The sequence below is a fragment of the Dermacentor albipictus genome, chromosome 2 (genome assembly GCF_038994185.2).
Source record: "Dermacentor albipictus isolate Rhodes 1998 colony chromosome 2, USDA_Dalb.pri_finalv2, whole genome shotgun sequence".
Lineage (NCBI taxonomy): Eukaryota > Metazoa > Arthropoda > Arachnida > Ixodida > Ixodidae > Dermacentor > Dermacentor albipictus.
Genome location: NC_091822.1, coordinates 42,016,383 through 42,036,184, shown reverse-complemented (window position 1 = coordinate 42,036,184; position 19,802 = coordinate 42,016,383). Strand labels below are relative to the sequence as shown.

The 19,802-nt window shown below is 47.1% G+C and overlaps 1 protein-coding gene across 2 annotated transcripts; it reads left to right on the top strand.

Annotated features, from left to right (window-relative positions):
• Positions 1–611: 611 nt before the first annotated feature.
• Positions 612–17,674, top strand: LOC135912765 (uncharacterized). Of its 2 annotated transcripts, none has more exons than XM_070532847.1 (3): positions 612–897; positions 10,368–10,529; positions 17,129–17,674. In XM_070532847.1, exons 1-3 carry the CDS (start codon positions 730–732, stop codon positions 17,330–17,332), a joined length of 534 nt encoding a protein of 177 aa, XP_070388948.1. In that variant the 5' UTR covers positions 612–729; the 3' UTR covers positions 17,333–17,674. The 2 variants fall into 2 exon arrangements, with proteins under 2 accessions (XP_070388948.1, XP_070388947.1); XM_070532846.1 differs by having other exon boundaries at positions 17,093–17,674.
• The last annotated feature ends 2,128 nt before the right edge of the window (positions 17,675–19,802 follow it).

Sequence of the window (19,802 nt, the reverse complement as noted above, 5' to 3'; positions counted from 1 at the left end):
CTCTTGCGAAAGAAAACGAAGGGAAAAGAAGACTGGGACGAACGCTACCTGTCATGTTTCATCCTCTTTCTTTAAGAGCACTAGAAACCAGCTGAAAACTGTACACACAACTTCGCGAACGCTCAACAAGAATTATTCTATTTAAATGGTTACAGAAAAGTATATTATTACTTACAAAGCACGCTGCTTACAGCATATTCCATTTTTCTGACCGTCTAATATCTGGTTAGCCTCCCCTCTTTTGCTCTTCATCTCTCTCTCTCTTTTCTTACCGTGAGGTAATTACATTAGATGTATGGTCTTTCGTGGGAAATTTGCTGCTTGTTGAGGCCATATGGCCGTATAACAAGCTGCTGACTGACGCCTCGAGAGACAACAGCTGTTGACACTTCGCACACTTTTATCTGCCACTTAAAGTGCAGGTTTAACTTTGTCAACGTTGAACTGCGGCCATGTCTCGGGGTAGAACCCATCTCCCCGGACCCCCGCCCCTCTGAATCCTCCAGTAAGACATGCAGGGCATTAGGTTAAACGCTAATAGTAAATATATGCGCAGGGGGTGCAGTCATTGGCCTACAAACTGGCCCAAGAGCAAAGAAGAAGAAGAACAGTGGAAGTGGGAATCGGGGGCAAGGATTCCTCTGGAAAACTACCCAAGGTATCACAAATACCTGCGCTCCAGCTTGCGTAGTTCACCGCTCCCTACAAGCTCTAAAGCACAGTGCCTCCATGGCAGACGCCGGTAGGCCTGCTGAACACGCAGCAAAATCAACGAAACCGAGGAGACATTCGCATCCGCATGTCATCAACAATAGTGCCGTGCCGTCACCTGTGCACGACTCGCGTGCATCTCCTGCGGTGAAGCGACACGACGACGGCTACGCGGCGAAACACCTGGTGAGTCGCCCATTTAAAACAAAAGTTTCCTTAGAGTACAAAGAGGTATGCAAAAGAGGAAAGCGGAAGCGCGAAACAACACGTTGTATCGGATAAAATTGGCTACGATTTTGTAGCACGAACGAGTAAGATGTTTACCAAACAAAAAATTCTTGTGACCTAAAGCTATCGGGGATGTGGCAGAATCCTCAAATAATAACAATCCGTACCACATTGGATGTAAAAGATTCACATAAGTAATGACAAGGTCGCTTTGTGTAGGTGAAAAACTAAAGAATCGTGAAAGCAATTTTCAGTAAAGCTAGCAACAGAATATTTTACTAAACGCACAGCAAAATCCCGGGATTATTAAGACATAGTCAACCATACATGAGATTCTTTAGTGAATTTAACTAGACATTTCCTAAGCATAGCCCATATTCGTATGTAATGTTCATGATTTCGAAAAGGCATTCCTTGTACGCATTATAGATACCCGCAGTCAAGCAGGCTACACTTCACAAAATAGTGGTAAAGAATTCTCATACGTCTGGAAAACATCTGCATAAATTTCGTGACTACCCTAATTCGCCACCTAAATGTTAGAAAAATGCTCTCATAAAAGGTGTCAACCAAGTATGAACAATGTATTTGTTGTTTGTTCTGGAAAGATATATTGAGTGCCCTAATGTTACGCATCAGTTTCGGCTACTTGCTTAATAGAACTGTAAGCACAGGCAGGGCAGCGCGCAATGATGGGCCAATAAGGGACAAGTGAAACTCCGCTAGTCCTGTTTTACGTGTCTCTTCTCTGTACATATTGTTTGAGAGCTGTTCTGCCTATAGTTCTGAATACACAAGCACGCGAATGGGTACATGTGAGGATTAACGGGGGAATAGCTTATGAACTCGCGGTTGACCGTTTACATTATTTTGCTGGTATGTAGGCATGACGGAATAAGTAGTTCAGGATCTAGACTGAGAAATTTTTACGGTCGATTCAAATTTTAGCTGCAGCGAGCTAAAGGAAAGCGTAAAGGGGCCTGCAGCAGCAAATATCGAAGTCATGAAATGTATCTGACATTAAAATTCCTTATCATTTCAAATAACTGTATTCAGTGCCCTGCGATTTGGTGGGGTGGGCTTTGACCCCGCCTAGGTTTCAGCCAAGGGTTGTTGGCCCTTGGCAGCTTTCTCGGCTTTGAGAAATGTTTTGCAGCTGTTCCATGCGTGCAGTCAAAACGGAGTTTATGCAACCGAAGACCTCCTTTAGTCCCCTCCGCGGTGTTTGAAGTCCTTGAACGACTTGCACTGCGGAGGCTACGGCCGAGCGGGCGCAGTGGGGCGCTTCCCGTAATGCTTCGCCCGTTGAACGTCGCCGTGGCGCAGCTTTATCGATTTCGACTTGGGTGTACACGTAGACGCCTCTACTTCCTGTTTTAGAGCCTGCACCGGGCTAAAGTGCGAGGCTGTCCCTGAAGTTGCGCTGCAGTTGCTTTAGAAGTTACATGCCGCGATGACGAGCACTATCGCTTTAGCTGTGGCGTTATATCCGTTAAAAGGAAGCTCTAGCTCGGGTTCACCTATCTAAATGCACGTAAAAGGAGAATTCATTTTTCTCGGTAACCACTGCGCCACATTCGGCGATGTTTGTTGAATTCTAAAGAAAAACGTAGAATCTACTCACTGTTCGTTTCGAATTTCAGATTTGGCTAGTCAATTTCTTGTTAAAAACTGGCAAAGATCGAACATTTTCAGTAACCGAACCAATCATCTTTAGAATTCTGTTACTTCTCAATGAAAAATGATATCACAAATTTGTAAATAGTTACTAATATTAGATCTAAAGCGGACAAAACTGATTTGTTACACATGAATCTGAACAAAGTTAGTAATACGAAATCACAGCTATTGCAGAACCCTTGTACACAACGGAGCAAATTCACGTGAGATATATAATGACATACGCAATTTGTCCGCCTTTAATTATCTAATGGGTGCCTTTCAGAGAACCATGATATCTGTCCTTGATGCAGGTCTATTAATTTGTAGACTACGTGTTTCTATTTTTTTTAATTTCCAATTTATGAAAATTTTTTTTGGAAAAGTCAGGCTCTAAATTGAAGTTTCATTTCCAACAGTCACTAGAATTTAACTTTCTCTCTGAAATGCAACAAATTTCATTGAACTCGGTCCAGGAGTTATCTCAGGAAAACGTCTTTTTTTGCGTTTAGGCCGAGTTGCGTTAGGCCGAGTCGGAGTTGGGCCCGAGCTAAAGCTTCCTCTTAACCGTCTTCAAAGAGGTTCAAAGAAAATTCGTGTGGTTTTCTGCGTGGCCCACTTGCTTAGTGCGCCGCACCAGTGGGTGTACCAGTGGCGTAGCCGATGGCAGAGAAGTGTCCGTAAGAAATATTATATTATTTCGCTGCTTGGGCGTCCACTGTGTGACGCCATCTGAGGCTCTATTTTCGACACGCATGGCGGCTGCACGGCCGCCATTATCCGCCCTTTACACTCTCCCATTGGCTGTCGACAAATCATGTGTTTCGAAATTTTTGTCGGCAAGCGGAAGTTTTGCAAAACGCAATTTTTCGTGTTCATCAAGATGACGAAACATGACGTAGAGCTGCAAATTTTATCGACATCCACTGATAAATTTTTCTCGCCCTTCTCAGTAAAACGGGCAACACAATATTTTGCTACACACATGGAAGAATCTTGTCATTATCAAAATGCAGTCAACCATATACATGTCATGTCTCGTATGTACATGTCTCAGTCATGCCCCATATCACATCGTCTATATAATCACCGTAGCTTTCGGCGCATTTTTGGTCATACTAAATCATTTAACATGTCTGCTGTCTCACGTGCCAAAAGCCATTGGAATTGACATTGTAATTACGCTAGAACACCAGCGATACTAACGCATTCAGAGACAGGATAATCGCCATACGCACCTCATATATTTATTTTTATGTGCTGTTACCAAAGGAACATTCTTTATAATATTGTATTAGATGCACGAAAGTGCTTTTGTTTATTTCCGAGCCGAGTTGTGTTCCATTTATATACATCCACATTTCTAAAGCCTAAGACTTGCATAACTGGTTTCCTTGATTTTAAGAGTATAATGTGTAGTGTCTGGTGTGTTGGCGAGAACCATTTTGTCGCTATCAATTGTATGATGTTTTTATTCAATCGTTGTGTTTGCTCTAGCGCGTTTGTGATTTCTATGTATATTGTCCCACTCACACAATGCTCCCTTGTGAAGGAGCCTGTGACAAAGTTGAACAAATAAATGAATAAATAAAAAATTAAATAAGTACATAAATAAATAAATAAATATACGGTTGTATTATGATGATAGCGCTTCAATAAAAAAAGTGAGCGCTAGCATGCAGAATCTAGTGAAATGCATGTGCAGTTTCACGACTATGTGGTGGCGGTCCAAGATGGCCACCGTGTCAGTTGATTGGTTGAAGGAATATTCCGTGGGGAGCCGTTTCAGATGAAATTCACGAATGTCAATTTGACGTTGCGCGACCTTGCAATGGGTCGTTATTGCGGAGATTTCCCGCCCTAATTTGAGTTGCGACGAGCCGCGAGAATTATGCTCTTGAGCAGCTATGAGGAATGGCGGCCGAGAGGCACGGGTATCGCCGCATTTTTCCCGTCGTTTGGGGCCATGAAAATCTTTTGTTCAAAGCGCATGTTCACAGTATATACATCGCTCTCCGGTGGCGTTGGCATTTGTGTTTTGAGCCATCATATTTTTAAACAACACGTTTACCGAAGTAATATTGGTGAAACATTGCACGCCGCTGCGACGCTGTCCACTTTTCACTGCTGCGTTTGTTCTGTAATCAAGGTAATTGAGTTTTCGCGCAATCAGTAGTTGTGACAACAGCATCTTTTTCATTTATAAAAAGAAATGTACGCAAGACGGCGCCTTGAAGATTCCTCACGTGGTGCGGATAAGCGGAAAAGTGAACAATTAAGAGGTGGCAGTGGCAGTGCAAGCGGATACCTCTGGCGCGCGCCATGCTATCGCTGTTTAGCCGTTTCTCAGCCAGCAGAGTCGGGCTGAGTCACTTGCGTTTCACGAGTTAGCAATAACGCGGCCTAGAACGTACGCTCATCACCGCTGTTTGGTCGCGTGTGTTGTGTCAAGGTAGAAAACAAGCGCGTTGGAGACAATATACCGTGAATAATTCCTTTTCCCGAGGACACACATCCTAGCTAATAAGCTTGACAACGGTTTGTACGCAGCAGACGTCAAAATCGAGAAGTGTTTTCGACGGAATAACCATATACACTTTGAGCTAGCTGCTTTATTTCTACTTACGAGGAAAATTATTGTGCTCTATCAAGAACGTTAGGTTGAGTGCCTTCATTTCTGTTTCTTTGGCAAAATATCAACCTTTCGTCACGTTACGAAAGCAAAATGGAGCCATCAACGCCATTTTATACGCATCGCCCCTCCGCCACGCCTCGAGGAAAATGGCGGAATTTCCAGAATAAAGCCCCCCCCCATCAGGCTTGTCGATGCTACGAGTCTTCCGGTAAGCAGTGTAGGAGGTTTGTTTATCGCTTTCGCCTAGTTTTCAGTCCACTAGTGCACAGCAGCGTCGAAGTTTTACGTTCATATTTCACAGACAATTTGTGAAGAATGCTTCACGCAATTTCAGCTGCAAGCATGAGAAACGCCGTGCTTTTGCTATGCGCCTACTTGCGTTCTGCTTGCGTTAAAATTAATCTAAGTGGGCATATATCTGATACCCGACAAACAAGCATAAGGGACATGCAGACCAGCACTGCCGTAGCATTAGCAATACTTTAGGGACGCCACAATCTGGCGCATCACTGCGAGCTTACGACGGCTGCCACACAGCGGAAGTGCAAAACTGAATGTTTATGCCGACAATTTGAACGGAGCGGCATTGACATTTATATACGTCAAGTATCACGAAAATTGTTACCGTTGGAAATAGTTTTGTGACCTCTCATTAAGCTTTTTCACCGCGAAGTTTGCAGACATTCAGCCAGTAGTCGTTTGAGGGTGCTATTGCGTCATCAGGCGTAGTTTAGATTGGTGGGGGGGGGGGGGGGGGGGTTGACGAAACTGCAGGAAAATATAGCCGATGTTTATATCTACATTCTGCGTCCTCCCTGCATGAACTGAGAAATATTTGGCTCAGGTGTTCACGGAAGTATTGTCGCGCGCCCAGCATAATTTATTTACCGCGCTATTATTGCGATATAAATATATGGACACCCCAGGCGAATTTTGGCCGTCCGCGTAGCCGTGAAGTTCCGCATAGAGTCCAATGGCTATAACACCAGCACCGTGTGCCGTATGCTGTATACGTGCGAGTCAAAGCCTGCGAGGGTGTTCCGACGGTTGCGGCTCAATCTCTCCCGCGCAAGGGAGGAAAGCGGGGAGGAAACTCGCCATCTCCCGTTTGGCAAAAGGCCCTAGGGAAGGAGGGGGACGGCGTTATTGTTCGGCAGCCCCTGTGTGTTTGACGACATCATCATCATCATCATCAGCCTGGTTACGCCCACTGCAGGGCAAAGGCCTCTCCCATACTTCTCCAACAACCCCGGTCATGTACTAATTGTGGCCATGCCGTCCCTGCAAACTTCTTAATCTCATCCGCCCACCTAACTTTCTGCCGCCCCCTGCTACGCTTCCCTTCCCTTGGGATCCAAACCGTAACCCTTAAAGACCATCGGTTATCTTCCCTCCTCATTACATGTCCTGCCCATGCCCATTTCTTTTTCTTGATTTCCACTAAGATGTCATTAACTCACGTTTGTTCCCTCACCCAATCACCTCTTTTCTTATCCCTGAACGTTACACCTATCATTCTTCTTTCCATAGCTCGTTGCATTGTCCTCAATTTGAGTAGAACCATTTTCGTAAGCCTCCAGGTTTCTTCCCCGTATATGAGTACTGGTAAGACACAGCTATTATACACTTTTCTCTTGAGGGATAATGGCAACCTGCTGTTCATGATCTGAGAATGCCTGCCAAACGCACCCCAGCCCATCCTTATTCTTCTGATTATTTCCGTCTCATGATCCGGATACACCGTCACTACCTGCCATAAGTAGATGTATTCGACTACGACTTCCAGTGCCTCACTGCCGATTGTAAATTGCTGTTCTCTTCCGAGACTGTTAAACATTACTTTAGTTTTCTGCAGATTAATTTTTAGACCCACTCTACTGCTTTGCCTCTCCAGGTCAAAGAGCATGCATTGCAATTGGTCCCCTGAGTTACTAAGCAAGGCAATATCATCAGCGAATCGCAAGTTACTAAGGTATTCTCCATTAACTTTTATCCCCAATTCTTCCCAATCCAGGTCTCTGAATACCTCCTGTAAACACGCTGTGAATAGCATTGGAGTGATCGTATCTCCCTGCCTGACGCCTTTCTTTATTGAGATTTTGTTGCTTTCTTTATGGAGGACTACCATGGCTGTGCAGCCGCTATAGATATCTTTCAGTATTTTTACAAACGGCTCGTCTACACCCTGATTCCGTAATGCCTCCATGACTGCTGAGGTTTCGACAGAATCAAACACTTTCTCGTAATCAATGAAAGCTATCTATAAGGGTTGGTTATATTCCTCACATTTCTTTATCACCTGATTGATAGTGTGAATATGATCAATGGTTGAGTAGCCTTCACGGAATCCTGCCTGGTCCTTTGCTTGACAGAAGTCTAAGGTGTTCCTGATTCTATTTGCGATTACCTTAGCAAATAGTTTATAGGAAACTGACAGTAAGCTGATCGGTCTATAATTTTTCAAGTCTTTGGCGTCCCCTTTCTTATGGAATAGGATTATGTTAGCGTTCTTCCAAGATTCCGGTACGCTCGAGGTTATGAGGCATTGCGTATACAGGGTGGCCAGTTTCTCTAGAACAATCTGCCCAGCATCCTTTAACAAATCTGCTGTTACCTGATCCTCCCCAGCTGCCTTCCCCCTTTGCATATCTCCCAAGGCTTTCTTTACTTCTTCCGGCGTTACCTTTGGGATGTTGTGTTCATATAGGAGGTTGTGGCCAAGTACTGCACCAGGGTGGCCAATCCTGCTTTGGTGAGGGAGTGCGTTACCGGTTCTGGTCACCGGGATCAGGCCACACTCCCGGCCTGTTTGTGCAATTTTATCAACAAGCGGATTTTTTTTTTTTTGACGACAGCGCAAGGGCAACTAACGATCGCTGCTCAATCTCGCGCGCGTAAGGCAGAAAAGCGGGGAAGTAGCGCGGGCATACCTTGCGCGGCCGCATGCACCCTATCTCGAAAGCAAGCTGCAGATGTCTTATACCTTTGTGCACGCTGTGCTCTCGCAGCGAAGTTCACATTCAACTGATAAACAGCACGAAGGTCACTTCGCTCAGTGCTGCTTCCTTACGCCAATATTTTGACAGCGTGTGTCCGCGGCCACCGAGTTTGATGTGTCCATTTTGCCTGTGCGCGATGAAACCATGCTTGCTAATTTAGTTCCTAAGCGAATGTTTTCACGTTTATACGGCCAATAACACTGATTTCTCTACTTCACATCATTGTCTACCAAGTTGCTATCGCAATCGATGCGTCGCTTTTCGGGCAAAACTGCGACATTTTTTGCCTTACCACGAAACAATGCCCAGTGGATGGTAGCCTGCCGACTGAAGCAGTGCGTTTATCAAGGTCCTGTTGTGACACGATGAAGAGAGGGAAAGCTGTGGAATATTATCGAAGTTTAACGCATCTACTAGCCCTCGTAAGTAATGAACAGCTGCTTGCCGATGTGTATGAAAGGAAAGGCATTAAGTATTCTCTTTAGTAAGCCCTTAGATATTATGTCAGTACTTTTAATTAGCCACTGAACTTTGAGTGCATTTAGTGAATCTTTAATGGAATGAACCATGAAACAAATTAATAGAACGAAACGTCACGCGTAGACTTAGGATTTAAAAAGATGGTGAGGTGTATAAGGTGTGAAATACAACAAGCACGGACCGGTAAGTTTTCTGCTCAGCATACTCGCATAGTAAGAATTCGGAGCCATTCAACTGTATGGAGGTGGATAACCAGCGGAGCTGTATATACCTAGAAAGAATATAGAACAAAACAAAGAACGGTGTCACACAAATATGCACATTGTTTCGTTTATTTGTATTTACCTTTGGCTCGTGGCCACAGTAATTGTGGCTTTATGGCCGCTATGATAGACGGTCACGGGCTCTGTGACGACACTGGCGATGTTCTTAGCGAGCGTTAGGTCTATGCACGACCGAGCGCGTCGTGTAGACATTGACCTTTCTGTAACATTTAAAAACCGAACCGTTTCAAATTAAACACCAAGAACCCCTTTCCGTCGGGATGAGACACATCGACGTTAAAGTCACCCCCAATGACGATGGGATCGGGGTCCACCGGGAGGATCCCCTCAAATGTGTCCATCACAAGCTCTTCAAGGTCCCTCTTTGACCTTCCGGGATGAACGTAAATGGTGGAGATGACAATTCCGTCCCCAGTGTGTACGGCGCATGCGTCGGCACATTCCACGGCGAGCCTCTCGTCTATCGTCGATAAAGCATAGGGCGCAACGGCCACGCTGTCTTTGTTTGCGTAGTTCGCCACGCATCAAATCATCATCCATCTTCCATCGCCGGTTTTTACACATCTGGCCTCAAACGTCGCTCGGACGCATACGCTTATACGATTTTGCCTTACGCGTGAGCTATTTTAGCTCTATAGACGCCGCCATCGTTTTTGCCTACGCACATCTTGAAACGCTGGAAACTAGTGTAGGACAGCTCCAGTCAACGCCTCCTATAATATACTATGCCTGGAACGTGAGCCGCAAACGCGCTGCCCTTCCCTCGCCTGTACTCTCCTCCTTTTGGTACGGTGGCGAGCGCCTCTTGCGGCCAGCCCTTGTAAACACGCCGGTGGCACGGCTACCGGGAGACGCTACCGGGAGCGACGTCGGCAGCCAAGCGGCTGGCGCGTCGTGAGCTTTCGGCGGCGGCGGCAGTGGTTGCCATGGGGACCGGTACGGTGGCGCGCGCCGTCCTGCGGCGCATGGTCGCAACACTCGGCAGAGAGCTCCCAATGGAAAAGAGAGCGACGTTCCAGGCATATAGTTATAGGAGGCATTGCTCCAGTGTAAAAAGAAAACTTTGATAATTAGTAATATTTCCGGCCTCTAACGCATGTATCTTGTTGTGGTCAGCCTTAGCGATTCGATTCAAATGTGAAATGCGCTAGTGCCAACTGTGAATGAAAACGTCTTTTATGCTTGCTGACACGGGCAAATTGGAAGGGGCCCATTGTAAGAAGTCCGAGAACTGACGACGACTACAAGAAAAGAATGTAGCACTCGTTCTGCATTCTTTCTGAGTCGTCCTCGTCCGTTGTTGCCCTCCTTACACGGGAAGCCAAAATTTTGCCCTCACATTGACTAACACTTGAGCCTATCAACACGCAGGTACCCGAGGCGCCACCTCTCAGTCCTGAAGGGGACCAGCACAGTGGTTCCTCCGCAGCCGCAAAGTCTGGAAGCCACTTGCCGTTGGCGTCAATGCCCCAGCCCAAAGAACATTTCCAGGGCGGACCTCAGCCGCTATCACCTACACCTGCTGTACATGAGGTGCACAATATATATTTCTGTACCTTCGCAACCGTAAACTATAAATCTGCGCTACATCATTCAGGCGAGAGCCCACTAAATAAGCGACACCTTTTTGCAGCGATGTACAATTCACCTTCAAACGCATAATAAAACGCACACTGCGCATGCGCATAATTCATTGCACGTCCACTTGCCATATATGCGCGGCCAGTCATGAGAAATCAACATGAGATCCTCGATGTGGCTGTCACCGTCCTGCCGTATATAGTTTTGAAAAATGCTACCAGAAGTTGTCAGTTGTCTGGTGTCAGGGTATTGTGCTCATTCAGCCGCAAACATGTTATCGGATGATTACACAACACAACGACGCAGGAAACGTGAAAGGACACTGCAAGTTGCCTCCGCATTGCGACAGGGTGAACAAATAAATTATATATGGCAGCCTTCCTTCAACACCACGAGGCAGCGATATGGCACTTGGCTGCACATAGCGCCGCGTAGATTACGTATGGGGGGGAGCTGCACCCGTGTCAAATCAGGCGTCACTCCTTCAAACAAATCATGAGCAATTCCACTCTATGAAGGTGGATGACCAGCGAAGATGTTTAGCGGACGACACCAAGGTGACAGAACTTTTAACCAAGGTACGAGCTCATTTACCGTGATTTTTTATATACATTCGTGTGGACGACGGGAGCGCCGCCCTGAGGAGCCGGAGGAATTAGACACGTGTAAGGTTTCGATGGGACCACCACGACGGGGCGGGAGGAAAGGAAAGTAGATACACAAGCGCTTGGCAGGCGCACAAAGACAGGGCGCTGCACACGTAGACATGATCAACGCGGGTCAAAGTGCGGTGTCTATGCTTGTGAGCTTAATATTGTCGCGGTTCACTGGAGACAAGAGCGGGGAGATGTATTTAATGGAGCCAGTTGGAACAACGGCTCAGTTCAGGCTTCGTCTTCACTAATACCTCACTCGCCCTCTCGAGGTAGTCGTCTTCGTCGTCAGCGTGTTTGGGCCGCGGCATAGGGACGCGGCATCTGCCCCCCTCCAGGAGGAGCACTGTTCCAATGCTCGGCGGGTAGCACCTGATCACCAGCATACCAGAAAGTGTTAATGTCGTTCAGAAAATTGGGGTTTCATGCGCACCACGTGCACTCTCTCAGGCAGGTCCTGGCGCCGCTCCGAGCAAGATGGGTTGTCAGGAACGACTTGATAGTCGATGTCGCTAAGGCGTCGTAGAACTTTGTACGGTCCAGAATATTGGCTTAGACGTTTCTCCGAGTGTCCTCAGCGGCGAGCTGTAATCCAAACCCAAACTCTTTGGCCGTGCTGGTAAATGACGCATCAATGGTGTTGATGTAAAGTAGGGCATCACGGTCTTGCTGGCTAGTTATTCGAACGCACGCCGTCTGTCGTGCTGTTTCGGCACGCTCTACAAAAACTGCGGTGTCAGTCTCGGAATCGCTGAAATCATGAGGCAGCATAGCATCCAGCATTATAGACACTTCTCGACCGTGGAGGAGACTTAATGGTGCCATTCTAGTGGTTTCTTGTCGGGCCGTATTATAAGTAAACATTACATAAGGCGACACTTTGTCCCAGTTTTTGTGCTCCACATCGGCATACCTGCACAACATGTCTGCGAGAGTCTTGAGGCGTTCCGTAAGCCCATTGCTGTGCTGGTGATGGGCTGTCGTCCTTCTGTTCGCCGTCTCACTGAGCGTGAGTGCAGTTCGCAGAAGTTCAGCCATGAACGCTGCTTTCCGGTCGGTTACGATGAGCGCTCGAGCACCATGCCTCCGGACGACGTTTTCCATGGAGATTGGTGCGGCCTCGGTTGCTGTGCTGCTCGGAAGTGCCTTGGTTTTCGCATATCGCGTGAAGTAATGTTTCGGAACTACGATTCCCTTCTTTCCGGCAGCAGATATTAGGAATGGACCCAGAAAGTACACCCTAATTTGTGGAAGCGGCGTTTCCGGCACTGGAACGGGGTGTAATAGTCCGGAAGGTTTCGCAGGTGGCACTTTTCGCCGTTGGCAGTCGAGGCACGTTCGAACGTAATGCTTCACGTTTGTTGCGAGCCGTGACTAGTATACGTCTCTTTGATGCGTGCTAATTTTCTTGTGTAGCCTAGCTGGCCTTAGGGGGCTTCATCGTGACAGGCTTGCAAGATTTCGTTGCAAAGAGTTTTATGGGCGACTAGCAGATGTTCTCCCTAAAATGAACACCGTCGCTATCAGGCAAGTGACATTCCCTGGATGCCACCCTGGCGATGAGGTCCAAAACGCTAAATGTGTCCTGGTTCTCCCCAAAGGAAACACAATAGTCGGCGATCAGCAGTGTGCTATACGTCGATTCGCTAAAGCTGAGGTCGCCTGAAATGCACTCTCTGTATACAGGCAGCAATAGGTGGCCGCTGGTGGTGCTGTGGTACTGGCGCGCTAGAAAGTGGGCGACGGACAGCGTCTGCGTAGCTGTATGGGCGCGGCTCTAAGCGCTGCCTGAAACATGGTTCAGGGAGTGGCTTGTGAGATGTAAATGCTTGTCGGATCTTTTGGCGGAACACTTCAGCGACCTAAGTAACATTAAACTTCGGTGTCGCTGTTCGCTTCGCAGTCTCGCGCACAATGTCTTTTATCACTTGGTGCAGCGAGGTCACGCCTTTCACTGCCAGTATTGCGGGCCCTGCAGGCGCACCGTTACTCAGGCGTTCGTATTACCAGCAACGCTGCTGGAGCGCCTCTGGATTTCTGTGGCTTCTTTAATGAATTCTTCCGCTGTTGTAGGTGTGTTACGCACAAGTCCACCGACTAGATGTTCCTTGATGCCGCATATGAGGTGGCTCAGCTTCTTCAAATCAGACATGCTGGGATCCACGGGCGAAACAAGCAAGTCATGTCCTTGGCAAACGTGGAAACACTTTCGTTGGGCTTTTCAACGTGCAACTGGAGAAATTGTCGGACGTTATTTAGGCCGGCGATTAGTGCATCCGAAGATATCAAGCAGTCACCGGCAAAAGTCTTTCCATGTTGGCAAATCTGCCTCGTGGTTTGGAAACCACATCCTTGTGTTACTTTCAAAAGCGAAGTGCACGTTGGAAAGCTTCTGGTCGGGACGCCTCTGGTTGATCTTAGCTACGCGTTCGTACTGGTCCAGCCACTCTTCAGCGTCTTCATATGTGTCACTGTGGAAGCTAGTGGGGAATAGAGTGTTTTGAACAGTCACCTGTGGTGGACTTGCAAGCGTCAGTTCCTGAGTCAGTAAGGTCACGGATAAAGTTCCTTGCAAGAGACCGAATTCTGGGCACAGACTTTGGAGGTGGCGGCTTGCTCGGTGTGCAGGTGTGTCGACGCGTTGATGATGTCTGGAAGGGTTGGATGGAGGGCTGCTCGAAGGAGTCGTTCCAATCATTAGTCGATGATGCGATACCCAGCCCCTCCGACAGTGTCGCGTTTCCCTGGAGCCGACCGATGTATTTATGGAGATAATTAGAACAAGAGCGCGGTTCAGGCTTCTTCTCTAGCACTTCGCTCGCACTCTTGAAGTAGTCGTTCTTGTCGTCAACGTGATTTGGCACAGATAGGGACGCGGCAATAGCTGAGACTACTTATCGTGCCTTATTGTGCAGGATATTAAAATTGTTTTTGCAAGTTGGCGGATGGCTTGAAACCTGCTTGACCTCCGGCTTGGGAAGGCCTGCTATTGCACCATCTTCAGAATCGGCTCACGGTTTTCGCACATGGAGAACAAAAATGCACTAAACGCCAGCCATAAACAGATTCGCTGTTTACGTGCATACGTATACGTGCAAGAACAGCGTGCAACGACGGCCTGTCTTGCCTTTACACTGTATGTTCTAAAATAGTCAAAGCCACAGCAGTGGTACTTCCTACAAAAAAGGCATCGTGAAATACCATGAAAAATGTTTCCAGCACCAGTTCGGCAGAATCAATCATGTGTTATTTTGTTTTTCCGTTGATTCTGAGAGGTAGCCGACGTTGAGGAAGATTCGGGGAAATTGTTTATTTACATGATGTACAGGAATCTATCAAAAGAAAACAAAAATGAAATGCTGTCGACGGCAGGCACGGCGGCCCGCGGGAAGAACCTCTCTCTCTTGCCGATGATTCTCTGGCTTATGACCCCTCCAGTCCGTGAGGGTCACGTCATTTTCAGTAAATCATTGACACCATGCAGATGTCATTTTCATCCAATCGCGAGCCAGTACAGGTGTCATGTTCACGCAGTTGTTGGGCCTCGTGCAAGTGTCGTCATGTTCCGCAAACAGGGACATTCCATGCAAGCGTGCTATTCTGTGATTGCTGCCTCCGTCCGGCGTTGCCTCCTCGCATAGAAGGCGCTCAGCTAGAGGGGACGGCCCGCGTTGTTTTGAACTACACTACAGTGCTGCAAACAGCATTTCCCGAAACTAGGGTCAACTACCTCGAACCATGCCCGCTTCCACTAGCACTTTCGGGAAGCGTCACACAGGGTGTAGAGAAAAGCTCCACACGCGGCACACGAGGGCCAGCCTGGTCCGACGCATCCACGCTAAGGACGTTGTTGAAGGAAGAAACACGCTCCCATCGAGAAGGAGTACTGGGTTAATTTACAAGATCTACATGAAGAGTGGAGAACGTTACATCTCATCACTCTAGCACGACTGAAGTAAAGCACACCGAGGAGCCGAAAACGTCTACTTAAACCCTCTTTGTCTTGCTTAGATCCCTAGGCCTGGAAAACTGCCGTCCAACCTTCCATTCAATCGGAGTATCGAGAGTCGTCGAAGGACCCGCGTTGAGCACGATGGTTCACACACTCACTCCCACGCCTTTGTTCACTAAACACGCGCAGAAAGGAGGGCAGCTTCGTATACAGAGGCTGTCATGCTTTACTCAAGTTGGCGCCTTCGTTCCTAGGATGCCCCAGAAGATAGCTGGGACATCTGTCAAGTGACCATGGCGGTTAGCAATATCCGTGAGGGAACGTCTTAGAACACCATTTTCCAGGAGTTTGCCCCCCATTTTAACGTGAAGGCGACAGTGAACTAACACACAATACGTGGTCCGCCAGACGTGTCTCTCATTCCGGGTGCCGCAGGTCTGTCCGTGGGTGGCGCATTGTTAGCTTAACGAAGCGATTCGTCGCATTGGGCAGGAGAGTCTAAAATGTCACTACCCCCACTGACCGATCGTAACAATATGTGTATGTACGCAGGCTGCCCGAGCTAACTTTATCCAGCGCTTAAAAATATGCAAATGCCACATAGCTGAACAGAAGACAGGTAATGTTGTTTGCTGTCGTGTGGAGAATTCAAATTCTGTTTTATTTGGGCCTAAATTCGATATTTCTTCCTAGTTTGGTAATTAGTACTAATTAATTAATCAACTGCTCAGGTATCATAATTAGATCAAAAGTGTCAAAGAGGAAATTGTAGGGCGACATCAAAAACTCCCGGTATAGCTTTCTGCTGCTCAATATGTGTTACATAAAAGGGTTTTTAGAGCGTGAAAGGAGCCCTCAAACGCACGCGAAATTGCCGCATGACGGGCCTCTCAAGGTACCTTTCGTGTATTCGCGGGCTTCTTTCACGCTCGGAAAAATACTTTCATGTAGCACGTATTCAGCAACAAAAAGCTGTATGAGGAGTTTTTCATGTCGCTCTACAACTGTCTCAGTGACACTTTCGCCCAATTATGTTTGAGAAAATGAATAAGAAATTAATACTAATTATCTACTTAGGCAGAATGAAAAAGGATATATATATATATATATATATATATATATATATATATATATATATATATATATATATATATATATATATACGCATGACGTGGTTGTTCGCTAGTGCACACTGGAAGTTTCACAGAGATAGGCATCTTACATTTAAATAAGAAATATAAGACAGTCTTGCGTCTGGATGGTTGCAAATCGATGGGACGAAAAAAAGTTTTTACAAAGCGCATCTTCTCAGCGCAAGCGAGACACAAGGAGAGAAATAACCCTCATCTAAATAGTAATGGAACTTATAACTGATTGTTTATCATCGGAAACCGGCGTTTTAGATGGCTAAACGTTCTAGTGTAAATCGGCCCTTGTCCTGTTTTGACAAGCCTTTCTCCTATCTTCGTCTTGCCTTGAAAATGAGGAACCTAATAGCGTACTACAAGATTAAATTAAATTAAACTGGGGGGTTTCACGTGCCAAAGCCACTTTCTGATTATGAGGCACGCCGTAGTGGAGGACTTCGGAAATTTCGAGCACCTGGGGTTCTTTAACGTGCACCTAAAGCTAAGCACACGGGTATTTTCGCCCCTATCGAAATGCGGCCGCCATGGCCGGGATTCGATCCCGCGACGTCGTGCTCAGTAACCTAACACCATAGCCACTGAGCAACCACGGCGGGTGTACTACAAGATTGCTCTTGTTGTTGCTTCATTGCTCCTCGAATGGAGGGAAACAATACCTGCACAAATTTCTTTGATACTATTGAATCAAGTTTGAAGGTCGTCTGAAATTCTAGCACTGTTATAACTTTAAAGTATTTCACTTGTATCAATTGCTTGTTTAAGCCCTCATGCAGAGACCAAAGCTTCCTTCGCGCGCAGCACAAGCCTAAGCGGAAGCAGCTGACCAAGGTCAAGGAACCCATTTGGGACAACCTTGGAATTGTGCTTGGCGCCGTCTTTGTGACTGCCGTTGTGACGGCGCTCATCATCATCAAGGCCCTCATCAACGAAGAAAGCCGCCGTGCGGGAAGGCTGATCTCGAACGTCAATACGTCGCCGTCGCAACTGCCTTACACTGCGTAAAACCTGCAAACGTGCTGGCCCAATAATTTATCAGCAAGGTTGCTTCCGGCGCAAGCTGAAGAGGCGCAACGTGCGTTTTTGCACCGGGTGTAAATCGCTCTGGACAGCCTCGTGTTCTATAGGACACAGTGTAAGATCGTAATTCACCTTTGTTGAAACAGTTGCTCTTCGCCCATGCCAGTGCTTTGCGTGAGATCAAGTGGTTGTATTTTATTTTCATACTGTCCTGCAGATTGCGTTTGCGTTGCTCGTGTTTCATAAGAGCCAACGTACTCAGTTAGAAGCTCCGTAAGCTCTTTAATGATTTGTCGATCCAACAAATACAGTACATATACGCGCCTATTTGTTGTCTTTGATCATCGTTCCTATCGCTTGGTCGGTTCATACTTCCGCACTCTTGTGTAAAACGAAACTTGCTAGAAGCGCCTACAAGTATGTCTGTGTTATCTTAAAATCTGAAGCCATACCTAGTTTTGCCAGTAGTACAATATCCATCCCTACATTTCTAAGGCAGTAACTACGGTGCGGGTACCCGTCCTATTAGAACACTTCGTTACGTGAGGGGCCAAGTTGCAGTAGTGCCATCACAAAAGTGAGAAGGCCCCTTCTCGCATGTTTTGTGCGGAGTGGGGCTAGTTGGTGACATTCAGAGAAACGACGTTTAAACTCTGCACAGGAGCACACAGTGTGGACGGAACTTTGTCGTAGCCCCTTAAGTTTTAAAGGAACTGAGCATGTGCTAACAACCTCACAAGCACTCCACGCTCCTTTTTTTTCATTTTGTGTGTCCGAGGCATACTCACTTAAACTGCCTAGAATAGCAATATCTTGAAGGTTGCAGTTTCACCCGAAAGGCGAAGCATCTGTTGTAAGAGCAAATTACGGGACCGCCATGATAAGCAAAGATTCTAGATATATCGGTCCTATAAACTTGTAAACTCTCGCTCACTAACTAAATTAACAAGCATGGCGTCAGCGCGCACCGTGAAACATGGACAAGTGACAATCAGTGAGCACGAACACTGGCGGTCAAAACCTTGGTGCGAGGAAGCGTGGCAGCAGCAGCGAGCAAAGCGACCTTCGTGCTGGCTATCACTCCAGCGCAAACTGATCGGCAAGAACACAGCGCATGCAAAGCTACGAGCCGCCGGCCCACCTAGACTCTGCCGCCAAAGCAGATCGCTTTCAAGATAATCGGGGTGAGCTCCGCCACTAAAAAAGCTGGCGCTGCCGTCGGCGTGACGTCGTATGAGGGATCATGCGGACGCAGCGGCCACGCCGGCTGCTTCGGAAGCGCCGAAGCAAGCTGAAAACAATCGTTAAAGGTACCGCCTGCGCTACACTTCTGATTAAGTAGGGAGGTTTTCCCGCTTCGGGTGTCTACTTGACAGCACTTCAACGCAATAGGAAGTGGCTGTCTTTGTAGGCGTCCAACATTGTAGACTACTTACTGCTGGGTGATGCACAGCCGGAGGTACGCAACGGAGTCCGGTGTCAGCCTTCTCACGTATCTGCGGGACAAGACGCTCCGTGAAACACGGATCGCGAAACTTAGAACCGGTAAGCAGCCATAGGTAACAACTCGGATGGGCAGCAAGTACTTCCGCGTGGAAAATTCCTGCTGTGGCGTCGAGGCTGCGATGTTTAGTGAGTACAAGAAAGCGCCCACTGGCGCTCGCCCGTGCGCGCTGCCCAGCTAATGTCATGCAGCTTTGTTCTATGAACTTGCTGGTGATAGATACTGGTAGGTTCACTAGACTGCAAAGGGAATGGCAATAAACACATTAAAGAAAGGCATGGCATATGGTTGTGTTTGTATTAGCGCAACACAATTAATCTATAGTGGATTAAGAAAAAGAAGTAGCCGGGAAAGCTGGCTGAGAAGACCGATGAACATGCAGTGTGGTGCAACATGAGAAATAGTAATGAAAAAGAAAAAACCCAGGGACCTCCCAGAATTGAGATGAAACGAGAAAAGATTGAATCGTCGCGATGGCACGTATTAAACGTCGCCGTGTCGAAGTGGATAGTTCTAGCAATATTATTTTCGAACAACACTATTAGCGTCCGAGCAAATAGTTGCTTGTGTCCTGTCAAATGCTCCTATGCTGCGGCCTAGAGCTCACGGCGCCGTACAAAAATTAGCCCGCAGCGAAAGCGAAACTTTGTGAGCCGACATGCATGCAGACGCACAGTTCGTCACAGCGATCCCGTGTGATCCCTGCATTGAGCCTTGATTCTGTTATACTCCAGTTGGTTATCCAAACAGGGCACTGGAAGAACATATTTCACATAGTTGGCTCTCAGAAACTGCCTACCTTTGGCGCAAGAAGCTGGTTCGGGGGACTCCATCGCAACGACCGCGCGCTGTTCATTAAGCATTCTGTAAAGACGTGGCGTCCATAAACAATTATGTGCTTTCTGTTTGCCCAAGATTATTCTTCTGACAGTAAAAAAAAACATCTGTCAT

Bases quoted from the DNA above. Each gene is read 5' to 3' on its own strand.
- LOC135912765 (XM_070532846.1), top strand. From the start codon at position 730: ATGGCAGACGCCGGTAGGCCTGCTGAACACGCAGCAAAATCAACGAAA. The intron at 898-10,367 runs GTGAGTCGCCCA...ATCAACACGCAG, and splicing joins GCTACGCGGCGAAACACCTG to GTACCCGAGGCGCCACCTCT. The intron at 10,530-17,092 runs GTGCACAATATA...TGCTTGTTTAAG, and splicing joins CTACACCTGCTGTACATGAG to CCCTCATGCAGAGACCAAAG.